We start from the raw sequence: 25,734 nt of genomic DNA, 5'->3' as shown, positions 1-25,734 counted from the left end.
TCTCACTTTAAGACAACAGTAGCTTCAGGTGAATAATAAGCAGTAAAAACAGATTGGTGGTGTTTAGATTTATATTTCCTTGCTTCGGTTCAAATAAAGTCTAAAGAATGAAGGAGGAGAAAACATGATCAGTTATTTAGCAGGGTTAATACTGATACATATACACAAAATAATTATGACTGAGAACAGAGGTTCATGACCAATAATATGAGCTTCAGATTCAAATCCTCACTTATTTCCCTATCATATGTGTGACCTCCGCTAAACTTTTCTGAGCCTAAAGCACTTCCTCTGTACAATAGAGATGATAATAACATCATTTAGCTGTATTAAATAGAAATTACAGTAAGGATTACCAACCTTCTGTTTAAGCATTTGTGAAGTATTTACTGCAGGTTGAGCATCCTTTACCCAACACGCTTGAGGTCATAAGTGTTTTAAATTTCATATTTTTTTTCAGATTTTGGATTACTTGCATATACGTAATGACATAGCTTTGAGATGGGACCCAATCTAAACATGAAATTCATTTATGCTTCACATACACCTTATGCACTTATCTCAAAAGTAGTTTTATACAGTATTTTTAAAATGTGCCTACATTTTGACTATGATCCATCACATGAGATCCAGTGTGGAATTTTCCACTGTAGTATCATGTTGATGCTCAGAAGGTTTTTAATCTTGGAGCATTTCAGATTTGGATCATCAGATTACAGATTACAGATTTTCACATTACAAATGCTCAACCTGTTATTCTCATTTTACCAATGAAGAATGGCAACTTACTGAGTGTTAAGTAAGGTCATACAGTTGGAAGTGGTGGAGCTGGGTTTGAACCACCACATAAAGTAGAGTGCAGTGCCTGCCATATGTTTTCTAGTATGACTATTAATATTTTCACTGGAGAGACTCTCCTAAGAGCATCTTTCACTGAATGTTTTCTAATTTTCTATTCTTTTCTTTCTGGTTAGAAAACACTTTCTGTTGCATAGAAAGTTGTGTATAGAAATGAATCTATCCAGTGCCTGATGTTTGAGTGTTTACATCCTACGCTACTATTTGGACCTCCTTTATACAACTTTATACATAAATTGTCCTTGAATGACTTTTAGTCCTTTTAGCTGAAAGACTGGGAATTCTATGTCTAAAGATGAATGTAGTAATAGTATCTGTTGAGTTCTCTGTTAACATCCTTTCCTTCATCTTAGATAAAAACAATCATTTTCAGTTCAAAAAAATTAAAAAGAGGGATGGGAAAGGAGGATAAGAACTCTGGCTTACTCTTCCCAGATCTCCTCACTCTGTTTGCCGGTTTCTCAGGGGAAGTGGTCCTGCTGGTGAATATGCCTGCCGACAGTCCTGCAGACCAAGGGCAGCACCTGCCTGATGGGAGGACAGCAACCCCCACCAGCACCTTCACCCAACAGGACATCGACGAAGGCATTGTGTGGTACAGGCACTCGGGAGCCCCAACCCAGAGTGACTCCTTCCACTTCCAGGTATCCTCTGCTCCTTGGCTTCTCTGAAGTCTGAGGAAAGCCATCCCCCTCATTTATAAACAACTTGGGCAGTTTTCTGCAATGGGCTGAAAATCATGTTGGGGAGAAGAAAAAAATGTAATTAATCCCATTAGGAGATTTTTAAAAACTCTTTGTTCAGCTCTATGGGTGTCTCCATAAGCCGGCATCCACAACCAAAAAGGTTCATGTTAAATAATGGCCAACGTGTTCACCAAAAATTATTCAAAATGTAAAAATACTTTACGGGAAAAAAATCTTATTTTTAAAAATGTTCTTGGAGCATTCAACATCTTATGTAAAATCAAGAACACATAGCCACACTCAGTAGGTTTGGGTATGAGTTCTGCTACTGTAGGCAAGTTACTTGAGCAAGATCCTTGTGCTGTAGGTTCCTCATTTGTGAACCAGAACTACTGAGAAGATTGAGTTAATATATACAAAGCATTCAGAAAACTGCCTATCAAATAGTAAGCACTACATAAGTATTCGTTACTACCATCTATAAAAATTGATAATATGCGTGACTGTAAAGTAATGAATGGACAATGTATATACTGGCCATAGTCTATTATAAAATATATTAGAAATTAATAATGAAAAGATAAAAAATTTAAACCCCTTGGAATATTTTAAATAATTGCCTAAATAATTACTAGGTCGTAAAGGAAATCAAAGCAATAAAGTATTAAGAAATATTGATGAGGAAGAAATCAGTTATCAAAACTTAAATGATGTGGGCAAAATTATACTCAAAAGAAAATTGATGGCAGCTCTTACTATTGAGCAGTAAAGCTCAAAAACGAATGGACTAAATATTTAACTCAAGAAGCTAGGGAACCACAATGGAAACTTAAGGAAAGTAAAAGAAGGAATTGATATAGATAAGCAGAGGAGTTGATTAATTATGAAATGCTAGAAATGATGAACAATCCAAAATCTGATACTTTGTTAAAAAAATAAATAAATAAAAATAAAAAATCAGACAAAACTCTGGCTAGCACTGTTTGGAAGTAAAAAAAAAAAAATTAAACAGAAATACAAAGGAATAAATAATTAAGAACAATAATGTTTAAGCAGGATTCAGATAAGAATGTGGTAGTGTCAGAGACAATACATATGTTAATAATAACCAGCCAAAGTAGTGTCACCTCCAAGGATCCAGTTGGGAATAAAACAACCATGATTGTTCACCTTGTTAAAATTACCTCCATTCCGCTTCTGACGCCTGATGTGTACATCTTCATTGCCTGACTATTTTATATTGTGCAAAAGATGAGCTTTTCCAAAGAATAGGTTGAGATAAATCTGGAAACCTTTAAACTGAGATTCTACTGAGCACATTAAATGTCCATTGAGCAAGCAAAAGCTGTGGGTCCTCTGTCCTAGTTAACTTTTCATTATTAGCGCCTGGGGACTAGTGCAGTCATCAGAGAATGAGCCAGAATGGAGGCAAAGACCTCAATCAAAAGAAGTCACCTCAGCAAACTAGAATCTGGTGACCTGCCTTTACCTCCTCAAGGATCAGGAAAGAGAATGTTATGTGACAGGTTTCCCTAGAAAGGGGCTCTAAGCACCTGCTCAAAATGATATCTGATTGCTCTTGCAAGCTGCTTACTAAGTACAAAAATAAAATAAAGCAAAATATGACAAAATGAAATAAAATTTTAAAACCAGAGTAAAAATTACTCACATAAAAAAACTCACTAGAATTTAAGGCATCCATCTGAAGATTATTACTTAAAAAGTTGTTTCCTTTGAAGAGTCTTCACACTTTTTGTGCAGAATATTTTTAGAACTCCCATTTGAAATTACTTTCAAAGTGTGCTGGATAATATACTCAATAATGACAATATACATTTTTTGAATGTAGATTTAAAAATATGCAAAAATAGCCAAAAGTCATTCAGAATCAGGTCTGGCAAGAAAAAGAGTGGTAATTATTTTTTATTAAAGTGGGTAGTAATTATGAAGTAACGTTCTCAAGCTTTCTTAATGATTTATGAACTCCCTCTGAAGGCATTCCAAAAAGTGCATCTTAAACACTGACAGCATCTTTATTGCAAGTATGAAACAACTCTCTGGGATTGTGTTCTCTTAGACATAAAAGTTTGGGTTTGTTTGTTTTTAAAGTCTTGTTGTTTTATAGGCTTACCTCATATTTTTATTTGAAATACACAGACACTATAGCCATGTGCTAAAAATAAATGGTTAGCAACTTTTCCCATTTATCATTTTAGTGTCTCTAAAGGATTTTAAACTAAAAAAGATGCTGTTCTGATGATTCTTTTTTTCTTCCCTTTTTTTATTCTTTAAAGCAGGAAATGCAATATAATGAGTTGCATAGATTTAATTCCATTTTAATGTTGATGTGCTGTCATGAGCCATCAATGCATCCCATCTGTTACTTTGCATGTAAGATGGGATTTTTGTAATACAAGTGGCATTTTAAAATAGAGACAGTCTAGGGAGAAGAAAGCATTAACAATTACAGTCATTTCTTTGGTGTGGGAAATAGCCCTCGTTTTGGTGTATTCAGATCACAGTGACACCTCCTCAGGGAATTTGGTTTGGAAAAAAATCAACATATTTCATTATCAGTGACTTCACTGGGAAGCCAGACTGACTCACTTGCTCAGAAATATGCCCACTTTTCACTACCTGCACAGTTCTCTGTTCCTTTTCTTCATTCTTTCCTCCTCTCTTCATTTCTGAACGCTTCCAAAGTAAGTCATCTTGGTCAGTGAAAAGATATAGACCTGATTAAATACTGACACAAATTGGCTTTGCAACTTTGACACATTCTTTTATTTTTTGACCTTCAGTTTTCTCATTTATGAGAAAAGGGATAATAATATTACATTGTGGGGAATAAGAAGAGAACCTTTGAAAAACAACTAGCACAATGCTGAGCTCACACTAGATGATCAGTGAATTATAGATGTTAGTATTATTTTCTAGCAACAATATGAGGTAACTCCTTGAAGACACATAAGTGTTCTGAAAGTTGATCCCAGGCATGTGATGTGATCCAGATAAAGACTAAAAGTTTTCTTCTGTGGGGTGTAACTGCTGTCTTGCCTTCTGTCTCAGAATTTGCAGAACCCTGACTCTTATCATGTGGAATCAATTCAATTAACTACACGTGGTCACACAGGGCTTAGCAGTTCTTGTAGTAAGAAGAAGGTGGAACAAACAGTGGAGACAAGGGAGAGTTTAAGAGGGCAAGAAGCTGCCTAGGAAAACATCATTTTTCAGCGTTTTTAAAACAAGAAAAAGCTGATTTTGTGACTACTACCCTAACTGTAAATGTTAATAATCTTGTTCTGCAAAGATGAGACTGAGATTTGACATTGATAGTCTAGGTATAGAAATCTATTGTGAGTAAAGATGAAAGGAATGGAATAAAGACCACATGTCACATACTTGACGCATTACTTAGCCATGCAGAATTATGTTTTCAAGAATGTTTTAGGATATAGCAAAATATCATAGTATTGTATTAAGTAAAAAATTAGAATATAAAATTGCATATGAATTGAGATTTGTCTGCACAGTAAAAAGATTAAACTGAAATGTATCAATGTATTAATAATCACTCTTACTAGGTAGTGAAATTCTAGATGAGTTTTTATTTCTTATTTATACTTTCCTGCAATTTTCAGAATTGCCTAATATGGTTCTGTGTCTTTTTTAAAATCGATAAATGATTAACAATAAAATATGAAGAGCAGAATGAAAAGTGTAACACAGGAATGTATAGAATGCAAAGACTGATGGAGTAAAGGGGGAGAAGCTAAACCCATCCATGCAAGCATACTTGACCAGCAGAAGATGAGAGGCTCACCAGGATGACTTTGCTTTTCAGGTATCCAGGGCCACAGATGCCCAGGCCCACCTGGAGAGCCGTGTGTTCAACATTGCAATCTTACCACACACGCCTGAGGCACCTAAGCTCTCTCTGGGAACATCTCTCCATATGACTGTGAGTTGGGTGGGAGAACTCGTGGTTTTCACTTGGAAGAAGCATGTGGCATGCTGCTGGGATTTTGATACAGTGTCCTGGTTTTAAATGCAGTAGATTCTTGGCCTAGAATACAGACCCCAGAGCCAACAATAGCAGCCCTGGAAAGACATTTCTCATTGACTTGAAAAAGAAACTTTAAATTCCCAGGGTGAACAGAAGATTATGTGGACTCCATCTTGACCTTCCATTGCCAATGTCCTTTTTCCAGCATCCCAGACAGTTACAGGGTCTCTCCTTGAGTGATTATGTCCACGTCATTAACGCCATTTGAGCATAATTGTTCAGCCACTTATAGCACCACCTAGCTGGAGAAACTGTTATCCATTTTTTAAAAGCCCTATGAGAAGTTTTTCTTGTACTGTAAAACTTCCTGGAGAAGGTGATGTCAGTGCTACATTAGTAACAATTAATTACCCAAGGGAAAATTTGGGGACAGGCTGGACAGAATGGAGAGGTGATATCAAAGGGCACTGTCACAGATATCAAGAGCATATGACACCGAGTAAGAAAGAATATGACTGTGGGAAAACTGCAGATAGTCCCATCAGACTGAAGAAATGAGTAAGGCAGAAGAAGAGTAGTGGAAATGTTGGGGTCCTTGCACCAGATCACAGAAGGCCCATGTGCAGTGCGAGAAGGAATGTGGTGCATGGAAAGATCTGAAGGAAGGTGTCAGCTAAATTGGCCCACAAAGCTCAGTTCAGACAATTAGCAACTCCACAGTGACCCTGTGTCTAGGGTAAGTAGGATGCCAGAACCACTCTTCCAGACAGCCACAAGCATGCAAGCCCTTGTGAATTCACGATTATGGACTCATGTTTTAGTTAGCGCCCACATAATTAGTGTATCAGCCTTAAGCCACAACAAAGAGAGCAGTGATAGGTTTAGAAATTATGGGTCTGGGGTATGACAGAGACATAAAGGGGAAAATAGAAAGTTTTTAATGAATAGCTGGTATCGGCATTTCCACCATAAACCGTAATTTAAAGAAATCATAATTCAGCAGCACTATCAAGTCTGTAATTCATCATTCTGACTAGAGGAACTTTGGATCAGAATTTTCTCTAAACTGTAAAGAAAAATGTGCATACACATTTCCTGCCAAATGCTAATGCCATGTTATTTTGAGTATAGACAGGGGAAAAAAGGAGCCAGGAGCCAGGAAAACGGTGCCGTTCCGCTCTGCTGCTGAGCACCTCTGAAGAGACTTGTCAAGTTGCTTTAACCTTTAGGGTCTCAGATTTCATGTTTGCAAATTAGGTCTGTCCATCTGAAACGTAGGATATTTGAAAAGTTAGTTTACCATAAAATGTGATTAACTTACTCTTTTGTTACTTACAATATACACATATATTTCTTTGATATTAATCAGGGCTGTTGCTGTAGGACATGCTTGTAATCTGTAACAAAAACACATTCTCAGTTCAGCAGTTTGGACTCATCCAAACACACAGGTTCTGCACATATTTTGTAACTGCATTATGAATCATGTGGTACATACTTACATAGTATAAGCATACACACACACACACACACACACACACACACAAACACAAACATATATAAAAGTAGGAGTCTACCTCCACATTCATCCAGGCATTGGCTCATAAACACATTTAATCTAGTGGTTTATGACAAGTGCTGTGGAAGACATTGGAAAGTCAATGACTTTAATACAGATTCTCTATTTTTAAAGAGCTTTGAGTCAATGAGGAGACAAGTAAATAAGCAGTGATACTACAGGGATAAATGCATGACAACAATGACATGAAAGCAAATGGGAGGTCACCTAGTGCACTAGGGCATGGGAATGTCACAGAAACTTCCTCTAGGAGAGGACTGAGCTGGCTGAGTGGAAATCGTCTCAAGGTCAGGGTTCTCGAGACCTCAAACTTAAAGCCAGTATTAGAATCACCTGTAGAGTTTGTTAAAACACAGATTATTAGAACTCACCCCAGGATTTCTAACTCAGCCGAGTCAAGAATTTGCATTTCTGGCAAGACCCTACGGGACACTGTTTGCTGCTGCTCAGATCACCACCCAAAAAAACCTCTGATGGAGAGTAAAAGTGGGAAATTCACCCAGGCATGAAAAAAGATGGAGACACAGAAGAACATGACATATTTGAGTAATGACATGTGGTTCAGTGGGCTGGCACATAAATCCCTAAGTGTAAAAGCAGCAAGAAATGACAGTCAGATCATGGAAAACCTTAAGATGAAATTTCTATTTTGTCCCAAAAGACTGTTGTTGTTGAAGGATTTATCGTAGGAAAGTGCCATCACCAGATTTTAAATGATCAGTTCAGGAAGCTCATTCTGGCCACAGGGTAGAGAACATTCTGGATGGGGGATATATAGAAAACACATAGACTATTGCAATCACCTAGAACAAGAGAGGTTAGTGGTATGAACCCCACACAGTGGCAGTAAGAGCTAAGGGTTAGGGAGATCTTGAAGAGATACTTACACACCCATGTTCATTATAGCGTTATTCCCAGTATCCAAGAGGTGGAAGCCATCTAAATGTCCACTGACAGATAAATGGACAATGAAAATGTGATATAAAAATGATACCTATACATGACATATAAAGGTACATTACATATGTGTGCACATCTTTATTATACACATATGCTCATACCATGGAATATTATTCAGCCTTAAAAAGGAGGAAATCCTGTTATACACTACAACATGAATGAACCTTGACATTATGCCAGGTGCAGTAAGCCAGTCACAAAAAAGACAAGTATCGTCTGGTTCCACTTGGATAAGGTCTCTCGAAGTCGATCTCTTAGAGAAAAAGTAGAAAGGTGGTTGAAGGGGTGAGAGGGGAGTGGGATAGGAAGGAAAGGGAAGTTTCTCAGTGGATATATTTTTAGTTTTACAAAATGGAAAAGTTCTAGAGAGCTATTGTATAATGTGCATATAGTTAGCTCTGCCGTACTGAACACTTAAAAAATTGTTACAATGGTAGAAAAAATTCAGAGAGGACAAAGAAAGGTGTAGGGGTACAGTGGCCAGTTATATATGGGAAAGCACTTGTTTCTGGGAATACCAAAGTGCCCCTTATTGAGATTGGGGATATGGGTGGGCATGACAACTTCAGTTTGGGGTTCCTTATTAAGCATGTTCTGAAACACAGTAAGTGAAAGCAAGAATAATCAATGTGAATTCACAGGTGTGGTGGGGACACAGATCGCTGGGCCTCAGCAGACCTTTGTGAGAACTTGGCTTTTGTTCTGATTGCAAAGTCACTGCAGGGTATTGAATAGAGTCCAGAATCCTTTGTAAAGGGTCACATTGGCTGCTGTGCTGAAACAGACGATAGGAGAGGTGAGAGGGAGTCAGGACGCCACTGGAGGGATCCAGGGCAGAGGCTGGCACTGAGCAGGGTGGTGGCAGTGGAGGTGGGGAGAAAGATTTGGATTCTGGATATATTCAGAGACAATATGAGTATTATGAAAATCATTATTCTGCAATTTTCTTTTGTTGACAGATATGTTATAAAAAATGTCTTCCATAACGATTTCCATGAAGTTTAATCTCTCATTTCTTACTATGTTTAATTGATAAATATTGAACATTTCAAATAACCAGTATTAAAATTGATCATATTTTTTATGTCTCAACCTCAGTATTGCTTTCTTCACAGAATCAAGTCCTCACTGCTTCTACCCAGTGTCTATTTCTATTAGTAGAGAAAAATCCATAAATTCCAAAATAGAATATCTGTTGTCTTGGTTGGGACTTATTTCCCTTTTTCATTGTCCTATATCCCTGATAATTCCCTCTTCTTACTACTTTATTGTTTTAGGGACATCTAGATTTTCAAAAGTATCACTTGAGACTAAGAATTTGGGGTTATTACAATGGTTTTGAGCTTGTAATTTTGCAAACAATACTGAACAACATACTAAACCTTTCTTTTTTCCTCATATCCATGATCATGTGTGTATGCACACATGAATGGGCTGTAAACACCTCATATAGGGCATATATTTTTAAATTTGTTGTCCTTACTTGTTTTATTTTAGGGCGAGAGACCAGCTGCTGTTTGCAGTTCTAATTTTCCTTGCTCATTACATTCCAGACCTGAGCAAGGACCTGAAATATGACTCTTTACTATAGGGGGATTGTCCTAACCTGCAGATGCTGCTTCTTCCCGGGACAAGTATGCCTTGGGGACAATTACAAAGCAACTGCAACCTTCAATCTTTTTATGGTTAAAAGGAAGAACACCACACCCTCCTCTAGGAGCATTAAGGAGCCCCACTTAATCCTTTTCTAAATGGGGAAATTCCTTCTGAAAGAAGCAGAGCTTCAAAGAGCAGAAGAGCATGTCACACTCTAGCCTACCTCAAGGGTCAGTTAGGAAGAACCTACAACAAGCAGGACATTGTGTTCCATTTGAGACAGCATGCCTGACCTGGGTAAAGGTTCATACTCTAGTTTTCCCTTTTATTCTCTATATAGTGAGTTTGCTACCACTGTCCCCAACTCACTGTCACGTCTACTTGTGGCAGTCTGAACTTCCCGTTTTTTTTTTTGACCCACTGTGGGTGGGTCACAGGTGTGCACAGAATAGTGAAAGTTACACACATGGGTCCTTGGATCAATATTGCTTGACCCGGTAGTAAATGAAGACAAAGAGAAAAGTTGGCTATTGTTATGAGCTTTAATAAACAAATAATTCTGAATGCAAATAGTGAGCCTCTTTGGGTGTTTGAGGTCCTATTCATCTTTAGCCCTTTGAAACCAGAGAGCATCACAAATTAGCAAAACTGAGGTTTGGGGTAATGCTCTGAAGAACCTCCCGGGGCCAAAACTTAAACCTCCCAGCTGGGTCGTCAGAACTTCTTGCCAGATTCAACCTTAGTCTATTAAGTTAAAAGAGCAAAGATGTGGAAGCCAGCTGTGAACAGTAGAATAGCCAGCTGTGGAGCCTCATTTCCACACGTGTTCCAATGCAAGCTCCACCTAGGGAAAAATAACCTTATTGGGACCCCCCACAGCATATATTGCCATAATCTTAAGGTCAGGGGCAGAGGAGAGAAGAACCAGAAGGCAAGATAACCTACAAAGGTCTTTGTAACCCTGAGAGCATCCTGAGGATGGGACAGATCTGCAGTGCGAAGACACCAGATCCTTTTGGATTTCTGGAGAAAATTCTCTTCAGTGTGACTAATTTAAAAACCCAGAGGGAATTTGCTTTGTTTTCTTAAGAAGATTTTGGGGGTTTGGTTTTGTCCTTTTCGGTTTTGCTTTCATCACATCATTTTTCCTTCTTCCTTTCTAAACATTTCTCAGGCTCGGGAAGATGGTCTGACTGTCATTCAACCTCATGCCCTGTCCTTTGTGAAATCCGAGAGGCCCAGTGAAAAGATTATATACAATATCACTCTACCTCTGCACCCAAATCACGGTAAGATGTGCAGTAAATGACCTTTTGGGAGATGCTATCACCTACTATTTGTCTTGAAAAATCTGTAGCTTTGTGTACAGAGAGATACTTATTGAGGCTTTAGGAATAATAGCTATTCATATCCCATGCACCTGTCCTTTAGTTTAGAACTAAGAGAGAGAAAGATAAAGAATACTGTGTTGGCTTTGGCTCTGACAGAGCTGATTGGAGTACATGGTGCCACCAGAATAAGCATTCTCTGCCATGACCTGCTAGAACCCAGTGTACATAGGTGTTGTCTAGGGACCAAGCCTGCCCTGACAAGGCCAGCAGACCAAAATGAGCAGGTGCTAAGGGCAAAGAGATCTGCCAGCGTCCAAAGGGCTCCTTCTCCCATATGGAACATGGCAATGTAGAACTAGAGTCAGAGGGGAGGTGGGCCCCTTCCATTAGCCCCCAGCACTCAGATTTCTTAATACTGAGCTTAACTAATGAGCTTATGTCCAACAGAGGTGTGCTGTCCCTCCCAGAAAGGAGACCAGCTTCTATCAACACAGTTCTTTCTGTTCCTTCTCTAAGACTTCTCCAGACACTAACCACACTTGCCCCCGAAGGACACTCCCATTACCAAATTCCCCATGAGAAGTAAAAGTATGAAAGTTAAGCTCCATTATCCTTTGATAGTCTAAAGACATTTAAAGCCTAAAAGTCACCCTGCCCTTTTTTTAATCTGCTAAGTTATAATAGAAATTCTCCCAGACCAGCAGCCTGGGCTGTCTTCTGGAGAATGGCCTTTGGTCTCAGCCCCACAGAAGGTTCAACACCCAGTCTCACGTGTGCCCTCCTTTTAAAGAGTGAATAAGACATGAAAGATGATGACAGCATCAGCTCTGTACCTGCAGAATTTATGAACAACAGGCAAACCTTCAGCCCCCAAAGCACTAATCATAGGCCTCGTGAATGCTGCAAATCCAGTTCTTAGAATAATCAAGATTCATGTTACTGTTGCCAAAGATCATTAAGGAGATTAAAGCATTTCTAAAGAGAGGAGGGAAGACTAAGGAAAATGTCTTTAGAGCCTCATCAGAAAACCAGTCTAGGATGGTCTCTCAGCAACCTTGACCTTTGAATGAAACTCAACTGGGAGGGTCTCATAGTTATGGTACCCTATCTGTGACTTATGGAAAATTATCTGGTCCCAGCTCATTAGGGGCAGTAGTTTGCCTCTTACTATGGTTTATGTTCCATGAATCCTAGCTCAGACTCTACTGTGGGTTTCAGATTTGCCCTTTTCTTGAATTACAGGAGAACAGTACACCAAGAACAACCAGAGTAATTGGTCCTGACGGATAAAAGAGTCCTACCAATGAACAAAGCTGATTTTTGTGGTTCTGACCATCATGTCAACCTTGAGAATTATTAGTGATGCTTATGCCCATTTCTTCCTACCCAGGTATCATCGAGCACAGGGACCAGCCTCATTCACCCATCCAGTACTTCACACAGGACGATATTAACCAGGGGAAAATCATGTACCGTCCTCCCTCTGCAGCCACCCACCTCCAGGAGATCATGGCCTTCTCCTTTGCTGGTAATGCTCTCTCTCTCTTCTCTGCCTGAGTCACCTACACTACTCTCTGTGGATCTTTATGATGGGCTCCTTCCAACTCTGCCCACAGTCCTCTGGACAGTGTGGTGTGAGATGGCTTTATAGCTTTTGAAAATAGTTTGTGACCTGTCAGCCACTATGTGCCTTTGTCTCCTCCGTTCCATCTCGTCTGTTTCCCTACATAATTCAATTCATGTAGGCCTACTTTCAATAAGCTCTTATTTTGTGGCCCTTATGTACCCATCACTAAGTGAGGCCTTTGAGATACAGTGGTGAGTAAAGAGAGGTATGGATCTGCTCTTGGCCTGTTTGGAGATCTAGGTATGGAGGCATTTGGAAAAATAATCCCAGTAATGAATGATTAACTGCAGACTGAGACAAGAACTCTGAAAAGGAGGAAGCATGTTCCATGGTGGAATTAAACATAACAAGACTAACCTAGTTAGAAGGCTCCATAGAGGCTGCCCCAGGAAGATATTGACAGTGGCAGGATGGATAGAAGCTACCAAGGCTGTGTGTGCATATAGGCATGTGGGGGAGCATTCCTAAAAGAAGGGCTTGTGCCATGTGTGTGGAGGCCCTGGGGAAGGAGAGAACATGATGAGGTTGAAAAGAGTTGATGAGGTTGAAAAGAGTCAGTGATCCTGTAATGTAGTGGGTCAGTATGCAGGGATGAGCCTGGTGGGAGAGATGGGCCAAACCTGACAGGCCCCGGAAGCCTGTAAGGACCTGGATCTTTATCCCAAGAATAAGAGGAATGCAATGGAAGTTTTAGGATATAGGGGATGGCTTTTATAAGGAACTTTTTGACTGTAGTGATAGGAATGCACTTGACAAAGAGGCCAATATAAATAGGCATGTGAATGGGGGAAATCCAGTGAGGAGGGTCCTATAGTACCTCAAGGAAGGCTTCATGCAGGGGTGGAGAATGCAGGTGACCTTCTGCAGTTGATGCCAGGATTTGATAGAAGACACATTTTTAAAGATTGAGTGGAATAATAATTGAGTTTTTCATTAGAGCCAGCACATGCCTTTCCACTAAACCACAACAGCCTTTAGTCTTATCACCACATCTCTTCCCTTGAGCCAGTAATCAAAGCTGCTGACTGCAAAGAAAGAGTCCCTACCCCTTGCTATGGCTTGGAATGGTTTGAAAAATTTTGTGACTTATTTCTTTTTTTCTAAAATATATGTACCTCATAACATGCTGAATATAGGGTATTACTTTTATGTAGCAGATTTATTCAAATAGAACAGCTGGTGATTTCTGTGGTAAGTTGAACATGGGTTAAATAATCCTAGAGTTTCTTTTTTGACTATGGTAAACATATGAAGTGATATTTGCCACTATTTAATATAAGTTCAATTGTCCAGAAAATGTTAACTCCTTAATTAGATTGAAAATCTCTAAGGGCATGGAGAGGCCCTTTCTCTGAGGAGTATCCCTAGTGTTTAGTAACTGGGTAACTAATGGCCCATGAAAATGTTCATGGTTCTCTAGCCCCCACTTTACAAGACCTACTTTATAAGAAACTCAAGATATTCTGGGATTGGAGGAAAAGAAAACATGCCAGCCATGGTTGAAGTAATTTCCAAACCTGCTATACTTGCCTTAGTTCCTAGAGTCTCTTTGGGAGAGCAGAGTCCTGTCTTGTATAATCTATGGGATAAATGCCACAAGATAAATCTCTCCCACAGTTATAGTGTGTAAATCAGTGTCCCAGGCATCACTCAATTCTACAATGGAATTGACCCACCTGAGAGGACTGTCAGTGATATACGACATCACCCACATTCGCCAATTTGTAGGATTTTATGTACTGATAAAATTGGATCTGAATGAATGTATTATAAATCACTCTAACTGCTATGATATAGAATTATTCCACTATGTGGTTCTTTTTGCTACTTAAAATTAATGTTGGCATCATTAAATTTGACATAACATTAGCAAATGACCTACTGATCATTCCTCAAATCAGGATCATGTAGGTTAAAACAACTTTTACCTTCCTAATCCCTGCCACATATTTTGTGCCTTTTCCATGTATTTGTGATCCCAAAATATTTAGTATATGGATTTTCCTCTCACTCTTTTCAGGTCTCCCAGAATCGGTGAAATTCCACTTCACAGGTAAAGACTTTATTCTCAATTTTATTAGAAAATGGGAATTTTCCTTCTCTGATTAGTTTTTTCTTTTTGCTCCCTTCTTCAGTGCTTTTACCTATTTTCTAAGAGCTACTTAAAAATTATGTGACTTTTCTTCTACAACAGATTTCTTCTAAAACAATCACATGGTTAGTTACATGGTAATTGCTTAATTTTGTATTCATAGAAAATGTCTAACAGGATGCTAAAGATTAATGTTATTTAGTCCCTAATTCAACTTATCCTAATATTTGTTAAAAAGAGCTGATAGTGGTTAAGATCTTAGACTCTGGACCAGAAGGCCTGAAGTTCAACCTACTCTGGGAAAGTTTCATAACCTCTCTGTGCCTAAATGCTTGTCCATATGGAGGTAACAATAATAATAATATAAGTAAGGCCCCCAGAAAAATGATCAGTCATAGTCCTCCCTATACACTCAGTTGATGAGTTGGGGTTGTTTGTAGTCTTGAAAAAAGACACTCACTGAACGCCTTGCTACTGGAGAGAAGAGTCTTATGACTCAGAGCATAAACTGGGAAATCCGTGCAGAGGACCTTAGCATCTTAGTTGTAGTTCACACTGCAATAGAAGCTGAGCTCAGGTCAACACAAGAGAGTCTTACTTCTATGTTGGGGCAACACAGGGCAAGCTTTCTTGTTTAGGTTTGACTAAGGAAAGTTAGCCATAAATAGCATCTTTAAATAGCCATTTAGATGGGATTGACTATTCCACTACAATCGCCCATCCATGTGCCCTGTTATATTTCATTGAGGGAAAAGTCTTGGTGGGACAGAAAAGCACTTATGTCAGACTTCCAGTCCTTTCTTCTTTCTTTGATGGTTAAAAATCACACTTGAATCAACAGTTTCAGTGTGTCTCACTGTTGATGTGACTCCAGAATCAGCTCATTTCTAATAGCAGGCCTCCATGTAACTCATGCAATCATGTAACACTTTTTTACCTATTTCAAAACAATTTACAATAAATATCATCTTATTTAATTTTTATAACAATTTCACAACAATAGGTATTATTTTCAGCATTTTAAATGTGGGGACACTGAAGGTCACTAAGAGTAAATCATCTGCCCAGGTAGAGTAGAACTGGGATTTAATACAAGTTTCTGACTCACAGTATGGGGTAATTAGTTTCATCTTATGTGTATCTGTTGACAATAGAAACTAAGTGTCATGGTAGGTGAAGGGTTAACAATTAACTTCTCTAGGACTTTAAGTTAAATGACCCTTGAACCTTTTATACAGATTAAATGGATGGACTTTGGGCTGACTTTAAATTATCTTGTTTTCTGCCTAAGATTCCTTTATTTATTTATTTTTAGGAGGAAAACTTGGGTTCTAGTAGGAAGAAAGCTATCTCCTTTAGGAGAGTTTTGTGAGGCAGAATTATAAATTGGACAAATAATGAAGTAAGGCTGCAACCAGCCCCAAACTGACATTAGCCCATAGAATGAAGGGAGAGGAGCTATTTCGGTTAATCAGCTAAGATGAGAAAGAACAACAATGTTCCTGAGCCGACTGGCATCAGGACACATGCAGAGGCTGTGAAATAGTTCCCAGCAAGGAACACAGAGGAGGCATTTAACCCCAAGAGGCAGTCTGACTATTTCTTAGGGAAATCAGAAACATCTCTTAATGAGAGGGCTAGACATGGAATTACTAATATTTTCATTTTAAGTTCTGATGTTTGCATGTGAAACTGCTACAGCATGATATATTTTCTAGTTACATAACATGGGCTGGAAAACAGCTTTCTTCTGTTTATAGAGGCAAGGATATGCCTTGGTCACACTGACCAGCTATGTGAGATGTTATGGTTTAGACGTGGTATCCCCCAAAAGCTCACGTGTGAGACTATGCAAGAAGGTTTGGGGGAGAAATGATTGGGGTATAGCCTTAACCTAATCAGTGAATTAAACCCTTATGGGATTAATTGAGTGGTAACTAGAGGCAGGTGGGGTGTGGCTGGAGGAAGTAGTTCATTGGGGGCAGGGCTATGGGGTATGTATTTCATATCTAAGGAGCGGAGTCTCTGCTTCCTGATCGTGATGTGAGCTGCTTCCCTCTATTACTCTCTTCTGCCATGATGTTCTGCCTTACCTTGATCCCCAAGGAATGGAGCCGGCCTTCTATGGACCAAAACCTCTGAAACCATGGGCCCTAAATAAACCTTTCCTCCTTTACAGTTGTTCTGGCCAGATCCTTCAGTCATAGCAGCAAAAAAACTAAAACATGAGATGATGAAGTTTTAGGGCCTTTCCTTTTCGTCCCTATAAAATGAGGATGTCGCTGTCTCCCTGTGCTTCTTCCCACTTAGAAGTAAAATCAATTTAAGTCATAGCAAATAAAATAAAATTATATTTTGCAATTTTTTATTTTTAGTTAACAGATTCTAGGGACCTTAGAAATTTCTCAAACCTGTGAAATTTATTTAAAAGTTTGTGTATTTTCCCCAAATCTTCAGAGTCAAGAATCATCTGTCCCCATCTTTGATCATCCAGTGAGACGGAGATAAAATGTAAACAAAGAAGCAGGGGAAATAATTTTGACCCTTGACTGAACATGTAGGACCTGCATTTCCATGTGGATGATGTCCTCTCTCCTTCCACAGGGTGGTTTCTGGACTTTCTCTAGGACATGGAGAATGTCTTATAAAATTTGGCTATACTTCTCAGATCTGCCTCAAGAATGAGAAAAATCTAAAACCTAAATGGGATCATTACTAGGAGTCACTCAGCGTTAAGGATGCTTAAAGGAATCACTCTGTTTCAGAAGAGATTGTTTTCTTACTAACTTGCTACTAAGTCCAAAAGAAAGTGAGAAAGGAAACCAGTTTCTCATAACCAGCTCCTCTACAAGCATAACACACATTTAAAATAACGAACAGTACAGTTCTCTCAGTAGTCCCCATAGATAAACACACTGATGGGCTAAGGATGTGACTTCCCTCCAGACCAAGCTTTAAGAGAGTGGAGGGCGGAGAAGAAAGTGGAAACAGGAGTCATTTACTTTAGGAGATTAGGGTTCACTTGGATGGAATTACGTCACTGTTTTTCTCACAAAGGTGTCTTCTATTTATGGCATTGTGCATAATAACCAGGAAAAGTGGATCTGTTTACTTTCAAACAAATGCCCAAATCGTTTGTATGATGATTTTCTGTCCTTTCAAAAAATTATTTTCTAATGAAATAGAGTGTGTCCTTTCTAAAAGAGAGTTCTTAAGACAAAGTATTTTTTAGAATATTAGGGGAATGAATTTAATGAAAAAAGTTCCATAAATAAAAGCCTTTACCAGCATAATTTAAGAGTCCATATTTTGTGTTACTTTCCACTAACATTTATCAAAATCAATTTGCTGTGAAAATATTCTCTTAAAATGACTTTGTACTTAAAGTCCTTTATCCTTTTTCTTATCCATAGAAAAGGCTTTGTTAGAATAGCTCACAATATCTTGCTTATTCACTTTTCCATTTATAAGTATCTCTTCATTGTTAAGGTAATCTTAAAAAGCTTCTAGCTTTGTATTTGTGGAAAGATCCCGAAGATGACGAGGCTACAAGTTGATTAACACTTGTCTGCATGTGTGTGTTCACGCTTCCTAGTTTCAGACGGGGAGCACACTAGTCCAGAGATGGCCCTCACCATTCACCTCCTTCCCACGGATGGACAACCACCAGCATTCCAGGTCACAGCTCCCCTGCTCCGGGTCAGCCCAGGAGGCCGCACTTCCATGGGTAAGAACCGGGAGCCTGCAAGAAACGTGGCTCTGGAGATAGGATTGTGTTTCAGCAGCAGTTCCTCTTGAAACTTCTTGATGGTTGCCGGAAAGTGGTGGCCTCCTCCTCCGGAAGTTCTGAGCATTCACACCTGTATCCTTCTGATACCGAGGGTGATGAGAATCAATTGGGGCTGATTGTAAAGGGCCAAGGTGAAGAGTGAACACCTGAGAAATGCCAAGGCAAGCTTCGAAAGCAAGTTTTATTTAAACGATAGTACAGAGACAGACTTCTCTGCAGAGAAGCGGTCCCAGAGCTGGGAAGTGGGGGTGTCCTGCCCCTTTTATTCATGTTAGAATTCCTTGTTCTAATGCCCTCCTCCCCCGTCTTGCCTCTCTCCTCCCCATCCCGCACATGTGAGCAAAGGTGGACCAAATGGCGGAGTGCTCCAAGGGCAGGAAGGAAGCCACCCAGGAGTAGGTAGGAAAGGACCAACCTAGGACACTTTAAATAACAACGCCTACAATTCCCGCAGGGAGGGACAATTCGTAGGGCAGGTAACCTTAGCAACAGGTTGGAGGAGGTGTGTGTGTGGGGGAGGTGGGCTTTGGAGATGTCAGCATTTGTTTTCCTTTCTTTTCCAGCCAGCCCCATCTTTCTAATCAGACCCAATTATTTATTATCTACACTGTCCTTTTTGTCCCCCAGCCTCACTTCCTCCTGCCCATTCTTATGCAAATAGAAGCAGCACCGAGAGAGAGGGAAGTACACCCTTGTAAGGCCCACGCTTGTGATGGAATGCAACACAGAATTTATTTCCCAGTCACCCGGAGTTTGATTTGTTGTTGTCACTAAAATATAAAGTAACAGAGCAGAGAGGAGAATAGAAGGGAACGGGTTTCAATGACCGCTCTTGGTTTTTTATTTAGAAAGTGAGGAGGAAGAGGAGAAATGACAGATCACAATAACCTTCAGAAGCTGTGAAAAGTTAGTATTCCCAGTTACTTCATACATATTTTAATTTAGTTTTTAGTATCCTTACTCTTTAGGAGTTTATGTATTCTTCTACCAAGGACATTTTACTAGCAAACAATAGATAATGATTTTTGTTAGGTGTGATCTATATAGATCCCTACGCAGTTTCTCCATGTGGCTTTTGTCCCAAAATTAATTTTCCTGTTTTTTCCATGTGGGTTTTGAGCCAAAAGTTGTCATCAAATTCTTAAACAAGCCATTAAACCAAGACAAATGTCACTTTTACTGTATCCTCACTTTCATGATGGGCATAGCTGCCATCATTAAACTTGGCTCTTCTGGTAGATTCAGGAAAATAAGAAAGGAAGAGACAATGCTAAGCATTTTTAGATTGTGGAGTATTTTCTAAAGAAAGCCTACCTCAGCTGGACAGGACCAATCTACTCGTGACCTTCCTCTGTGCATGCCCTCACTTGTATGGAAGGGGAAGAAAGTGTTCTGAATTCAGAACTACCTAATTGTAAGTAAATTTTGGAAGAACCTACATGATGCAGTTTGTGAATTGACTGTGGTCTCAGTCTTCACTCTTGTGCTGGATTGGAATTAAACAGCAATTTTTTGTTGTTGTTCTATTTCGTTACATATGACAGCAGAACGCATTTCGATTCCTTGTACACAAATGGAGTACAACTTTTTATTTCTCTGGTTATACACGATGTAGAGTTGTAAGACCCCCAAAAAGGAGACCCCAACTCTGTCCCACGGATTGACGGCAACCCCAATCAACCGCAGGAGGCGTCACTTGATGCAAACCGCAAGAGGTTTTTATTCCAGTGCGCTGGGACCCAACTTGTGACTCACACAGGAGTGGAGGAGTCGAGTCCCTAGCAGAAAATCTTACAAGTTTATAAAGGCAGAAACCACACATCGGGAGGGGTCGCACACGGAAGGGAAAAGGGGAACAAAGCCGCTGGGAAATTCCAAAGGGGGTCTGGGTTTGCTGATAACATACAACATGTTTCACAATGTTTTACAACAGGGCATAGATTCTGGTCAACAGTTTCTGGTAATCTTATATCCTATATATCTTAACTGTCTGAGCACTATCTTGCTCAATTTACCCTTTTACTCTTTGTTTGGGGCTGTTTCTTGGAACAGCTTTAAGGGCTTTGTTCCCATCACTGGGAGGGAGACCTTAGGGAGTTGAGATAAAACAGACAGCTTAAAAAAATGTCCAATCTTTCAGAGTCACACCATTCGTGCAATCATACATGTACGTAGGATAATGATGTCCATCTCACTCCACCATCTTTCCCAACCCCTACCCTCTTCCTTCTTCTCATTCCCCTCTGCCCAATCCAAAGTTCCTCCATTCTTCCCTTATCCCCCCAACCCCCATTATGTATCATCATCCATTTATCAGAGAAAACATTCAGCCTTTGGTTTTTTAGGATTGGCTTATTTTACTTAGCATGATATTCTCCAACTCCATCCATTTACTAGCAAATGCCATGATTTTATTATTCTTTATGGCTGAGTAGTATTCCATTGTGTATATATAACAGTTTCTTTATCCATTCATCAATTGAAGGGCATCTAGGTTGGTTCCACAATTTAGCTGTTGTGATTTGAGCTGCTGTAAACATTGATGTGGCTGCGTCACTGTAGTAACTGATTTTCAAGTCTTTTGGTTGAGTGGGATAGCTGGGTCAAATGGTGGTTCCATTCCAAGTTTTCTAAAGAATCTCCATACTGCTTTCCAGAGTGGTTGCACCAATTTGCAGTCCCACCAGCAATATGTGCACCTTTTCCCCACATCCTTGCCAACATTTATTGTTGTTTATATTCTTGATAATTGCCATTCTGACTGGCAATGTTTATAAAAACATTCTGACTGTGAGATGAAATCTTAAAGTAGTTCTGATTTGCATTTCTCTAATTACTAGAGATGTTGAATATTTTTTCATGTATTTGTTGATCGATTGTCTTCTGTGAAGAGTCTGCTCAGTTCCTTAGCCCATTTATTGACTGGGTTACTTGGTGCTAAGTTTTTTGAGTTCTTCATAAATTCTGGAGAGTAGTACTGTATTTGAAGTGTATATGGTAAAAATTTTCTCCCACTCTAAACAGCACTTTCTGATTACAGATTAGCTGCAGCCTGGCCTGTGGCATTTGTGTGTAGAGTGTGAAGTTGTCATTATATCCACTCTCTCTCACCATGCTTTGTTCTCTTTGCTGCAGGCCTCCAGTTGGTAGTGAGAGATGCTGAGACAGACCCTGAAGGACTCTCCTTCGAGCTCTGGAAACCTCCACAGCATGGTGTTCTCCTTAAGCGCATGGCTGGGTTCCAAGAACCCATGGCCACAGGTAACTGCACAGTCCTTGACCCACCTAGGAGGTTTTTTGCTCTACAGTTTTATGTGGCTCAGAAAAGAAGTAAAGGGTCTCTGTGGGATAAACTGTGAGGAGAGACTTCCTTTCATGCTTCATTCATTGGCCTGCTATTGGACTTCTTCCTCTGTCTGCTCCCATTCCTCATTCCTCATTGCCCCAGCGCACCCTGGAAGCTGTTGACCTACTTCCTCAGGTCACAGGTGACACAGATGGACTTCTAAAGCTTGTAAATGCATTTAAGCACCACCATATAAGTGTCAACTGCCAAGCAGCCACAGCCTGCTGTGTGGCGGTAGTTCCAGTAACTTCTCCACAAAGATGAATTTGTGTGGTACGTGGTTTGCACATCTTCTGACTTGGAAGTATTAGCAATGTGTGTCATCATAAAAAAGGAGGAACACATTTTTGAAGTATTACTTAAGCAATATAATAGTGTGATGATAAGAACAGCTTTTAAGAAACACATGAAAGTACAAAGAACACAATGAAATCTACTTTTTAATGGTCAGCCCTTACATATCAAAGTGAATATTATCCCTTCCAAAGTGGTCATTTTGAAATGTCATCTTATCCCAACCCTCTGGACTTTCTCAAACCTTGATGTGGTTCCTTTTGGAGATATAGTAATGCTTGCTTCTAAATATCCCTGGTAAGACAAATCTTTGCCCTTGAAGGTATATTGAATTTTTAAGAACAACTACCAGCATGTGGTAGATACAAAGGTAGACTTTTAAAATTTTACTCAACAAATGAAATGTGGTTAGAACAGATTTGAACCATCCCAAAGGGACTACATTAGAGGTATCATGGTCATTGTCCTGTTTCTTTAACCCTACCTGTCACCTACTTTGTGTAATTAATATGTAAGAGCTAAAGATGTTTATAAAAATGTTTTATTTCCTTTCTTAGACATCATACCACTAGCACTAGTAACACATTGTTGAAAGAGAAGGCTTCTTAGAAGATGAATACAGAATGAGTTAATTCTTCAATCTTAGAATTATTAATAATCTTCAGTTATGAGAGTCAAAAATCAATCTGAAAATAACCTTCTAGAGGACCAATTCCTTGGCTGAGTTCTGTGGACTTATCAGAGCCCTTGGCACTTAGAGTCTCTTCTCCTGAAAGAGTTCCATGACCAGATTTGAGAGCCTTTAATATTTGTTTATTAATGTTTTAAAACATTATTTTAAAATGCCAAGAAATCCTGGAGCTTAAAATATAAATTTTAAATTGATTAAATCCCATTATACATGTGAACTTGAAGCTTTCTTCCCACATCTGTCTAATCTGTTATGAATTAGTACTCTAGACCATGCAGAATTTCAAACTTCAAGTATATTTTTTAATTTTTAATTTAAGAAATTCTTATATATCACCAATTAAATGACACTCTCTTATAGGCCCGAAAATCATAATCTGTTTTCTTAAGTTTTTTTTTTTAATTCAATATAGGATTAGATTCCAGAAGAACTGTCATGAAAAATTCAGATTTGTTCTTCTTTTCTTTTATTTATTTATTTATTTTTTTTTTATTCATTCATTCATTCATTCATTTATTTATTTATTTGTTTATTTATTTATCAGTCCTGGGTATTAATCCCAAAGATGCTCTACTACCGAGCTACAAACACAGTGCTTTTTTAATTTTTATTTTTATATTTTGAGACAGGGTCTTGCTAAGTTGCCCACACTGGCCTCAAACTTGTGATCCTCCTGGCTCAGCCTCCCAAATTTCTGGGATTATAGGAATGTGCCACTGTGCCCAGCCTGTTCTTTATTTTTCTGTAACTAGGAATCATCAGTCTAGAGGTAGATTTTATTTCAATATGATTAAGAACGGTTCTACAAAATTAGAGTTACCACCAGAGGAATTAGCTACCTTGTTCACTTGCTGCTCACCTTGAGACATGAGGAAGGACAGACTAACCCACCCTTTTTCCAAGGGTGGTATAAAGGGAACCTAAATTGGGTGGGCAGTTAGAATGATAAACTTGTAACTCCCAGAGTTTATGATTCTATATGTACTTTGAAATCCTGAGAACAAAGGTGCTATATAAATGAGAAGCACTGTTCCCAGAAGTAATTGGTTTTATAATTTGTTCTATTCTTAAAGGTGACACTTTCACATATGATGATATTAAGAAAAACGCTCTGCAGTATATCCATGATGGTTCCTCTGTCTGGGAAGACAGCATGGAGTTCTCCGTCACAGATGGCCTCACAGCCACCACATCAGAAGTGAGAGTGGAGGTGTCTCTGTCAGAAGGCAAGGGGCCACGGCTGGCTGCTGGCTCCACCCTGAGCATCACTGTCCCTAACCAAAGCACAGCCATGATCACCAGGTCACACCTTGCGTATGTGGTAAGTCCTTCCTTTTGCTCTCCATATTCTCCCCTGCACCTGCTGACCAGGTTGACTAGAAAGTCTCCCCATGGCTGAATATTTGAGGCAGCTGGTATATGGCCATGTGAAGAATGTTTTTTCTCAACTTCCCTAAGTTCTACTCTTAGGAGGAATCAGATTGTGTATCCTGACTTCTAATGTCTCAGGAGCAGTTAAGCGAATGGGTAAAATTTTGATGAAAGAGCAATGCGTGTGTGGAAGGCTGGGTGACTGTCAACAGGAAAAGCCCAGGTGCCATTGTTTAAATATTTCCAATGGAAATTTTGAGAAAAGAGCACCTTAGAAGAATTTTCCTGGTCAGTGACTGATTGGGAATGGTACTTCCTGGCTCCTGAGAGAAAACTCACTTTTCACCAGCTTCCGTTTTGAGTCCATTCTAGACAGAACAAGAGGCGACATTTTGCTAGTGTCTCTGCAGATTCCCTAGGCCGCAGCACTCATCCACCCTCCATCTCCCGCCCCACGAGTAGTGTAGTAAGGGGACCAGGGGGAATCAAGGACTTGGGGGTGGTTCCCCTGTCTGCCCCTAACTTGGTGAGTTAATTAAACTGATCTTATTTCTTTGATTCTATTTCTAGGGCTACAGACTATAATGATCATTAATTTTATATTGCAGTTACGTATTTTGTAAACAGAAAGGTACTCTGTGTAAACATGAATAGTTTTTATAATGCCTTGAAAGCAAGGATAATTATCTGGTAATCATTGTTAGTATTTAATTTTTCCTTTAATAATCTTAAAATTCCAATTAATGGCCTGCATTTTTCCCTCATTTTAAACACTTACTAGTTTTAATTAACCTTTTTCTCACCATAAAAGTCTAGTCCTGTCCAGGTGCTATGGCACATGCCTATAATCCCAGCGAATAGGGAGGCTGAGGCAGGATTGTAAGTCTGAGGCCAGCCTTGGCAACTCAGTAAGATCCTGTCTCAAAATAAAAACTGAAAAAGAGAGAGAGAGAGAGAGAGAAAAGACTGGAAATATAGTTCTGTTAGTGGAGTACCCCTTAGGTCAATCTCCAGTACGAAAAAAAAAAAAAATACTAGTCCTAAATAACAGCATGTTATATAAAGTGTTGACCTGGGAACAATTGGTTTTGCAGATTTTTTCCCCTTAAATTGTCATTTTGTAAATGATGAGAAACTGCATTCTATCCTGATTCTTCTTGTGGGTCTACCCGAGTTTCAGAATGGCTTTTTTTTTTTTTAATTGACAGGTGATTTTTATCATCGGTTATGGTCTTTTGAATCCTGTGAAACTCATGAATTCATAAAAATGTATGAATTTGGATTTAATCAATAGATCATAAAGGCTTGAAAAATGTTTGACAGACAAAAATAGGACTTTAGGAACAGTTCCTGCCCATTAGCTACATATTATTAGCTGCATATCAAAATGCAAGCCCATTGGCAACTGAACACATATTTTCAAAAATTGATTGAATTTGAATTTACCCAACAGAGCAGAAACACTCTAAAAGATCTATTCTAGCCTGCTGAAGGCATAGCATACATT

At 39.1% G+C, this 25,734-nt stretch overlaps 1 protein-coding gene across 1 annotated transcript in view; it reads left to right on the top strand.

The window, feature by feature from the left end:
- Positions 1 to 25,734, top strand: part of FRAS1 (Fraser extracellular matrix complex subunit 1) — a 436,825-nt gene that overhangs the window by 315,234 nt on the left and 95,857 nt on the right. The window contains exons 31-38 of the mRNA XM_079152936.1: positions 1,324 to 1,502; positions 5,389 to 5,505; positions 10,860 to 10,974; positions 12,407 to 12,544; positions 14,664 to 14,696; positions 18,331 to 18,462; positions 21,661 to 21,786; positions 23,930 to 24,177. Coding sequence (XP_079009062.1) covers positions 1,324 to 1,502; positions 5,389 to 5,505; positions 10,860 to 10,974; positions 12,407 to 12,544; positions 14,664 to 14,696; positions 18,331 to 18,462; positions 21,661 to 21,786; positions 23,930 to 24,177 — 1,088 coding nt within the window. The remainder of the gene's footprint in view (positions 1 to 1,323; positions 1,503 to 5,388; positions 5,506 to 10,859; positions 10,975 to 12,406; positions 12,545 to 14,663; positions 14,697 to 18,330; positions 18,463 to 21,660; positions 21,787 to 23,929; positions 24,178 to 25,734) is intronic.

Source organism: Sciurus vulgaris, assembly GCF_902686455.1.
Source record: "Sciurus vulgaris genome assembly, chromosome: 9".
In the NCBI taxonomy this organism is placed as follows: Eukaryota; Metazoa; Chordata; class Mammalia; order Rodentia; family Sciuridae; genus Sciurus; species Sciurus vulgaris.
The sequence above is the reverse complement of the archived record's forward strand: the minus strand, read 5'-3'. Positions and strand labels throughout refer to the sequence as shown.